The 9,432-nt window shown below is 37.8% G+C and overlaps 1 protein-coding gene across 2 annotated transcripts; it reads left to right on the top strand.

The window, feature by feature from the left end:
- Positions 1-4,851: 4,851 nt before the first annotated feature.
- On the top strand, positions 4,852-9,231 carry LOC143594739 (ubiquitin carboxyl-terminal hydrolase 18-like). Of its 2 annotated transcripts, XM_077073982.1 has the most exons (11): positions 4,853-5,116; positions 5,885-5,984; positions 6,072-6,160; positions 6,245-6,330; positions 6,439-6,601; positions 6,688-6,811; positions 6,884-7,041; positions 7,734-7,818; positions 7,904-8,116; positions 8,201-8,262; positions 8,353-9,231. In XM_077073982.1, exons 1-11 carry the CDS (start codon positions 4,896-4,898, stop codon positions 8,972-8,974), a joined length of 1,923 nt encoding a protein of 640 aa, XP_076930097.1. In that variant the 5' UTR covers positions 4,853-4,895; the 3' UTR covers positions 8,975-9,231. The 2 variants fall into 2 exon arrangements, with proteins under 2 accessions (XP_076930096.1, XP_076930097.1); XM_077073981.1 differs by having other exon boundaries at positions 4,852-5,116; positions 5,885-6,160.
- The last annotated feature ends 201 nt before the right edge of the window (positions 9,232-9,432 follow it).

Here is a 9,432-nt window from a genome sequence, read left to right as displayed (position 1 = left end):
GAGAGAACCTAGAGGTTCCACCACTTCCCCTGAGAATCCTATCAGTGGGCATACATCCTCTTCCAGTCTACTCCGGACCTCCCTCTATAGTCTCACGAAACAGTGTTCATACATTACTTCCACTCCACTTCCCCCATCGACGTGGACTCGAGAGACCCGGTGTCCCTCTACACTTGCCGATATGTTCAGAGGCATTTCCCTAGCCTCTTCTTCCTTTAAGCCAGGGAAGGATACTTCCGCCTTCATCCATCTTGTGCTCATGGTGAGAGACCCCACTCTTCCCACCTTGGGAGTCCTTCCAGGATCCTCTACTTCCTCTCTTTCTCCGTATCGTATCCACGAAGTGTTTGTCTTCGTCTTCCTCCTTAACTTTGGAAGGAGATCCTCTGGTGGTAAGGAGTAGTTTCCCCGACTTAAGGGTTGCTTCCCATAATTTCTTAAACTGGACGCAGCTTTCAGTGGTATGACCATGACTTTTGTGGTAGTTACAATACCCCTGGGGGTTTGACTTGTACGCTTGCTTGAAAAGGCTATTTGTTATAGGCGGGTATTTGTCTTAATCGGCCAATAATACGTCTTCTTCTCCCGGTGGGAGCCTCTCTCCAAAAGGAGGTCTGAAACGGTTTCCTTCAGGGCGTGGGTTGGTTTGGAACCGGGGTGGGTGATAAGTTGTGGATGACGTGTAACCGAAGGGATTTCCGGGTGGCCTATAGGGCATGAAACGAGTCTTTTCGAACAGCGCTCGAATCTTTCCCAGACTGGTAACTCCGGCGCCCCTTCCACCTGGGTGTTTGGGTGCCCCTTTTTTCGTTTCCCATTTTCTCAGCTTGGACCCCGTGTCCTTTCCCCTCACGAATGCCCTCACACGATCCATAAGTTAGTCGAAAGTGGCTGGAAAATCTTCTCCTAGTTTTTCTGTCAACTGGGAAAATCTCACCCCGTTTATGAAACCACTAATCTTCATGACTTCCAGAACCCCTTTGATGTTCATACTTTCGGCCACATACCGATCCATGAATTGTTCCACCTTTTCCTCGTCTATTCTCCTTATGTGCAAGATCTCGTTCGGGTTCTTCATTGCCTTCCTTTGCTGACTAAGTTTTGTAGGAACTTTCCTCTCAGCCCTCATAACTATCTATGCTTCCGGGCTCTAAACTGTCAAACCATTCTCGCGCCCCTCCTGTTAAAGTCTTGGGGAACATTAGGCACCAGGCTGGCATGGACCACCCACTTACCATTCCAGCTCCTCGGAAGGCATGAAAATGGTCTTCCGGGTCTTGAGTGTCGTCGTACTTATCCACAGTGGACGGATAATGAAGCTTTGGAGGTAGGGCAGCTTCTGCTATCCGTCGAGTGAACTTGGACACGTCGGATGTGTCAGATGGACGATAAGGGGTATCTAGGGTATCAGGCACATGTTTTTCCTTTTCCCTTACTTTATCAGTTGAAAGGAGGGTGACAAGGGATTCTAAAAGAACGCTAGAATCCTTGTTCTGAACATCCTTAGGCTCCTCTCCAATCCCCTATCCGAGTGTTTCGAACGACATGCATGTCTTGACCACCATGAGTTTCTCCTTCCTTTTATGCTCGTCTAGGCATGCCTTGAGAGTGTCTTTGTGAGCCCGTACAAACTCGGGAGTTATCTCCCATTTTTCTTCCAAGGATTTTTCCTTCTCCGCCCTTGGTCTCGAATATTCTTTTTCTATCTCGTCTTCAATCAGTACCAAATCTTCGCTTTCTTGCATGTTTTCAAGTGACAGATCTGTTTTGGGTAGATTTTCTCCCTCTTTTCCTGCCGGCGTCACCAGCGTGCTGTCGTCGCCAAAAAGACTGGAACGCGGGTAAGGTCTTGTCTGAGTTCAGGTCTGCCATCTTCTCCAAAACTGCGAGCGGGATTGTTATTTACGCAGGTCCCACGGATGGCGCCAATGTTGAAACCTCAAGTGAATCGTTATTGTTTGGCGAACTGTGGCTCGTGAGTGTGTGATGTGTGAGGTTTGATTGGTTAGCTTTAGTGTGAGATGGCCGTAAAAAAAGAAGACAATTTTTATTGCTTCTGGTGTGCATGAGTTTTACAAAAGGAATGTATACATGATTTATAGGTCCCGGAGGAATCTTTCCCCCGGACCGTTATTACTAAGGTTGAGTCTATTATCCAACGGTCTTTCCTTTCTTCTGACTTTGGCAGAGAACTCGCTATTACCCGCTGGACATTTCTTGGCCTCCTCAGAGTACGTATGCTTCAGGTCTGACCCCATCAGCCCTCCAGTGGCCGGTCTGTCGTTGACTTGGTCTTTTGTCTGAGTATGCACTGGACCTCATTGGGTTGGGCTCTTTATCTTGGGCCCGTTTGTTTTGATGATGACTTTGGGCTTTGTTGGGCCAATTCTGAGGTAGCCTCTTCATGAACTAACTGAATCAATGTGAGTCACCACAAATCAATAACTACAGGCAACGTATTTTGACCTCAAAATTGTAACCAGGTAAGATATTTTAATTAAATATAATGATCAAACGCACCTGCATATTAGAAACATCATATGTACGAAAGGATTACGAAGATGCAAGACAGAATCAGAGACAGATGTTGAACATCAACCGTAAAGTTAGTGTTTGTCATCAGAGCATACTAATCGGGAGCAACAAATGGATTATAAAAAAACAATTGAGAATACCAACAACTAAATTAACGAACGACAAAATCGCATGCAATCGAGTGGATCAATGAAATCTTTGTCAACATTAAGTACCTATCAAGTGAAGGAGCCAAGGAATCGCTAATTAATTACCTATCAATTGAAGAAGCCGTTAATGAATTGTAAGGCCTGAATAGATAAAGTTCATATTCATTTGCACCATGAATGAAACGACGAATTAACTACAAGAACATGAAGTCGTCGGAATGAAGAAGCATCCTTCCTATCCTTGTTATTAATTGGGCAATCATTTTACTTATTGTGAGTCGCCTGAGATGGAGTTGGTTAGTCACCGAAGGTTAATGCATTTAATTTAACGGCGTCTCCTTGATTTGGTTAATTACCATTGTATCCTCCTATTATGTTTTATGTGTAATATAGATATAGATATAGACATAGATATAGATAATAGAATCAAAATTTCTTACTTGCAACACAACAAAATATATATATATATGTGTGTGTGTGTGTGTGTGTGTGTGTGTGTTTTAAATTGTAAGGATGATATATACCAATCACTATCATATATAGCAAAATTTATCATGTTTATTTCTTGGATTTTTTATCAATGATTGTTTCGGGTTTTTTGTGTAACTTAAATTTAATGGATCAAAAGTTGGTAAATAGATTGTTTTGTACAAGTTAACTACATTTAGTTCAAAATTTGTTACGGGTTAACAATGGAAAATATGAATATTTTTAAAAGTTTGGGAATTCAAATAGATTTATTGTCCAATTTATTACGGGTACAAAATTTGGACTTCAAAATGTCAAAATGATGAAAGTTAAAATTTTAAACATGATTCGGGTTTTAAATTGATTTTCAAGTGTATTTTTGAAATTAATCAAAAGGTTCTGGATTTGAAAATTGACTATTTTTCCATCGTCTATTAAAACTTAAGAAAGATAGCGAATACTTCCGACATGCTACACCCAGGCCTATCAATGCTTCTAACTTTTATCAAATTTGAAACATTTGTGACAGCGTTAACTTCCTTCAATGGTGATCAGAACTTTGCATAGGAAGCATGTCATGCAAAATTATACTCAAATGAAGCAAAATATTCACAAAATTGAATGAGTTATTATGTTGTTTTCTATGTTGTAGTTGTAGCAAAGTCGAGGAGCCCCCTAAAACTTATCAAAAAAGATTTCATGATGTAATTCAGAAAAACATAGTTCTTGAAGAACATCCCATCATTAAAATTTAACGTTCTCATTGTCTTCTATGAGTAGTAAATTGATAAATGTAAATATTAATAGACGTAGCGCCCATATGTATTTAAGGTAAGTAGTCAGACCTACTCCTGTATGGAAAAGAAATTGGCTCATAACTAGGGCTATTCAAAGGATAAGACCCTACCCTTTTACCCAATACCCTATCCGGACTCTTTACCCTTTTAGGAAGAAACGTGGACCCTAGACCCTACCCTCTAAACAATAAAAGGGCCGGGTATAAATAAAGGTTTTAAGAGTCTAACCCTTTACCCTTTAAGGCAGTAATCACATCTCTTTTTATGCATTTACAAGTTGAATATCTCATATATGACTTTAAAATATGAATCCTAGAACAATTATACTTTACATTTAATAACATAGTAAAATTAACTTTAAAAGTTAATCATCCATTTAAACTGAAATATTCACATTTACAAATTTCATGTAGAGACTAATTCAGTGATTCCCATATATATGTTTCTAATTAGTAGGTATGACCCTTTATTTTTATTTTTCGTAGTAATTGGGAAATTTCGGATAAACCTCATATGAAATATATATCTCTCCTAAATTTCAGATTAATCGCGAATCTCATACATATCTATCTAGAAACTAGTAAACGGGTAAAGGGTTTGAAAAAGGGTAGGACCCTTGAAACCCTTTTACCCTTTAAGGTGAATTTTAAATACACTTTACCCAACCCATATTATATAATCGGGTCTAATTAAGGGTTTTGCGAGTCAAGTAACCGGGTTTTAAGGGTCCGACCTTATCTTGCTCACCCAAAAATTCTTTCAATTAAACCGGTGGTTTGCATGTGGCGTAAAAGGAAAGGAAAGATGGAGTTAGATGTGGTAGCTTCTGGCACTGCCCTTTATTCCTTGCCTAAAATATAACTTTTGGGTTTTGCAGTCAATCACTCACCTCACCATGTTGATGAAATTCATTCGCAGTAATCTAATCTAATCTAATCAATTGTCGATGCGTGAACCCAATTCCACCACCGCAGATCTCAATTGGTACATCCGATTTGGCATCACATCACTCGTTATAATAATTGGATTCATTTACTACCTACTCTTCAAGAACACTTCTTCGTCTGACGACGTCGTATCGATGCCGGGTATTAGTAGTGATTCGTGCGCTGTTTGTAATCGCCTCACCACCAAGATTTGTTCCAGATGTAAACTCGTTCGATACTGGTACTTACCTACCTACACTATCATTTTATTATTACAATTTTATATTCATTAATGCAGGTTGTTCTCATTTCGGGGAATTTGGGTTTTTTTTTTTTAATTCTTTGGGAAATTTAACCAATTGGTCTTCGGTTATTCGGTTAGTTTATTGGTTTGCGGTTAATGGGTTCCGTTTATTTGGCTACTTTATTGGTTTCCGGTTAATGGGTTCCGTTTATTCAGTTAGTTTGTCGGTTTTCTGTTTGGTTTGGTTAATAACAAAAATCAAACTTGGGCTAGAGTTTTTGCCTGCAGTTACATGAAAATGGGGTATACATGAAATGGAGGTATAAAAGCTGCAATGTATGACATTTAATTATTCGGTTCGGTTAATTGACGGTTAAAAAACGATAAAGCGACATTCGGTTCGGTTTCATCGGTTTTCGGTTAACGGTTTGGTTATTGCACACCCCCAGGAACATATTAGCTGATCATATATGTATGTTTTACATAACTCAATTTTAAACCCCAATTTTTCATTGAGAAGAAGGTCTTCTGTGAAAATTAATTATTTATGTATTTGATTCTAGTATGAAAAACAATATTTCTTGTTACAATTGCACTTCACTGGTTGTTGGTAGTGTTTTTTTAACCATTCATGAGATTTGATAATATAAGGTAGGAATGAAAAATCACCTTTTGGGTTGAGAATTTGAATCTACGGAATCGATCACGTTTACACGAGCAGCCTATTTTTATATAAGCTTAATTTTCTTGTATTCTATCTTTCAGCTCGGAATCATGTCAACGATCTCACTGGAAAAATGGGCACAAGAAAAGATGTGACGAATTTCGCCTGTCTGGCACTGGGAATTCTACACAGATAAAAAAGGTCCAAATTCGCGTCTGCATTTTCGCGTCAAAATTGATTTCAATATTTGGTCTCTTGACATTCTGTTGCCTGTTTTTTCTATTTCAGATTCTCTTTCCCTATGACAAATTTGTGGAGCTTTTTAATTGGAATAGTAAAGGCTTCCCTCCTTGTGGGCTTATGAATTGTGGAAACAGGTTTATGTTTATAGCAACTGTATTTTCTTCTAGAATGTTTGCTGTTTTTTTTTGAAGTTGTAATGAGTTTTTATGTTTTAACAGCTGCTTTGCGAATGTGGTGTTACAATGTTTAGCATACACTCGACCACTTGCTGCTTATTTGCTTGAAAAAGGCCATCGGCACGAATGTAATTACTAACTACTAAATACGGAGTACTAGTTAGTGATTTCTCTTATGTGTGTGCTCGTGCGTGTGTATTTTGACTCTTATTTATTAATGTTTTTTTTTATTTTAGGTCGACGGAATGATTGGTGTATTTTGTGTGAGCTTCAAGCTCATATGGAACGAGTCAGGCAAAGTAACCATGCGTTTTCACCGGTTAATATTTTGTCACGATTGCCTAATATTGGAGGGAATCTTGGCCATGGAAAGCAAGAGGACGCACACGAGTTCATGAGGTGTTGTTTACTGACTAATTGATTATGCACATGTTACATCTTTTAGAAAACTTAAATCTTGTTTATGCAACTTTTGCATATTATAGGTTTGTTATTGACACTATGCAATTAGTTTGTCTTGATGAATATGGTGGGGAAAGATATGTGCATCCTAGCTCTCAGGAGACGACTCTTATTCAACATATATTTGGCGGTCGCCTTCAATCTCAGGTGTCTTTATACTCTTAATAATATTTATGTAAGGAATTTATCTAATGTTAAGTTTGTTCATAATGTTTTTAGGTGGTGTGTACAAAATGCAATAATGTATCGAATCAGTTTGAAAATATGATGGATCTGACTGTTGAGATTCAAGGGGATGCTGCATCTTTAGAAGAATGTTTAGACCAGTTTACAGCCAAAGAGTGGCTTGATGGAGATAATAAGTACAGATGTGACGGGTAATCTTTATTTTTATTGTTTTTCTATAAGTACAGGATGCTGCATCTTTAGAAGAATGTTTAGACCAGTTTACAGCCAAAGAGTGGCTTGATGGAGATAATAAGTACAGACCCTACCATAGCTTTGCTATTGGCGGGATATACTGAGTACGATGATGATGATGATGATGATGATGATGATGTTTTTCTATAAGTAAATTACACTTTTCGTCTTTTAAGTTTATACCGTTTTCAGAAGTCATCCTTAAACTAAAGAAGTTACAAGAAACATTCTTTATGTTTTATAAAGTTTGCATGTTTCGTTCTTTCCACTAACGCGCATTAATTTTTTTCTGTTGTCCAGTCATGTGCCTTGCAATGAGGGTATTTTCGTCATTATATCTTTCTAGGTACTATTTGTGTAATTATTTTTTTTATAAATTAATGGACCCAAAGCTAAAGATAATTACACAAATAGTCCCTAGAAAGATGAAATGACGAAAATACCTTTGTGTGCAAGGCACATGATTGGACTTAACGAAAAAATTTAACGCCCATTGGTGGAAAGGATGTAATGTGCAAACTATTTAAAACATAAAGGATGTTTCTTGTTATTTCCTTAGTTTAAGAACGATTTATGGAAGCCGAAAAATGTAATTTGCTCTCTTTTTTGTAGCTAGCAAGTCTACGTATGATATTATTTTTTATTGCAGATGTAACGATTACGTTTTAGCATGGAAGCGACTAAACATTCATATGGCTCCTAATATTCTTACCATTGCATTAAAGAGGTTTCAGGTTCGTGCAATCAGGGTCGTCTTTCATCATGTTGGCTCATGAAATGATATTTAGTCATTATTATCTTTTTTGTACCCTTTTGCAGAGTGGGAGATTTGGGAAACTTAATAAGAGGGTGACATTCCCGGAATCTTTAGATCTTAGTCCTTACATGAGTGAATCTGCTGATGGAAGCGATAAGTACAAACTATATGCGGTGGTTGTTCATTTGGATATGCTGAATGCATCATATTTTGGTCATTACATTTGTTATACAAAGGATTTTTCTGGAAATTGGTACAGAATTGATGACTGCAAGGTGATATTTTTTTCCATGTTTCAGTGTTCTAAATATCTTGAATAATGCATGAGTTTCCATGTATTCTGTTGACTTTTGTTTTAGGTTGATGCAGTTGAACTAGATGAAGTGCTCTCACAGGAAGCTTATATGCTTCTGTATAGTAGGTACATGTCCATATATAATTATATATGTGTATATGTGTATGTATATGCTATTGCGTTTTTTCACACTTATTTTTTGTTGATTGTTTTCAGAGTTTCTGCAAGACAATCATGCTTAAATTCTACGGAGGAAACGTCTAGAAAATTTGACCGTCCAAACGTATCCCAAGAGGCAATCCCTGTCAAAAGTCATCCGGTTGACCGCTCGTTGACCGCGGAGTCAGTTGATTCTGAGAGTACCATGGACATTGATACAGCCGATTCAAACACGAGGTCTTCTATTTTAGGTGATAATGGAGATTCTGGTAATGATTGTACGGTTGCCTTTGAAGATGAAACCGAGGCAAATAAAATCATATCTATACAGGCTGATGTTGGTGATGATATCAAGGGTATGACCGGAAATTCGGTTTTTAGTTCTTCAAGCAATGGTGAAGAAGCTAACGGTATGGATTATGTAAATCTTGGAAGTAAGCCCGAGCCTGAAAAACGGGTAATGCCAAGTTCTTCAGTAACAAAACTGAAGCCACTTATCTCCCCGGGTTTCCTCGGGAAACGACCACGGAAAGTTTTAAATTCCAAGAAAGACGAAAATGCCCTTGAAAGTGAAAATGGAGATTTGAAAGCTGCTTTCAAGAATAATGGTGTTGTCGAGTCAGATGATGAATCTGTTGTGGTTGAAAATGGAAGATTTAGTGATGTAGGGAAGGAATAAGGGTGTTTGGTTTAATGAAGATGCAGGCAGGCTAACATAATTTAAGGATAATTTGAGGTTCTTGTGTATGAGAAAATAAGGTGTGTTTTCAGGGGCAGGGATGATTCAATTTAGAGGGAGAAAAATAGTAAATTAGTAATAGTAATAGTAATAGTATTATTAGTTTTGAGTAACAATATTCTTTTGATTTTTAAGTATGAGGTTGTATTCTTGAAGGGTATGATACATTTCTCCATTTAAAGGTGAATAAGAGCAAAACTTCCTCTCCTTTTGATTCTTCTACCTTTGTTTGATATGTATGTATCAGTGTCCTTTTTGACATTTTTTGTTCATTTGGTAACGACAACCATAGACCACCTCAGCCACCCATTTGTTGTTTGAAGTTCTATTTGTATAGTTTGCAAATATCATATTTAAGTTTGGTTGTTGAAACTCGTATTTGCAAGTTTGCAAATCAT

The sequence above is a fragment of the Bidens hawaiensis genome, unplaced genomic scaffold (genome assembly GCF_021521415.1).
Source record: "Bidens hawaiensis isolate Kalapana, Puna unplaced genomic scaffold, B.hawaiensis_p1.1 tig00044151_1, whole genome shotgun sequence".
Lineage (NCBI taxonomy): Eukaryota > Viridiplantae > Streptophyta > Magnoliopsida > Asterales > Asteraceae > Bidens > Bidens hawaiensis.
This window is presented reverse-complemented; position numbering and strand designations above follow the sequence as displayed.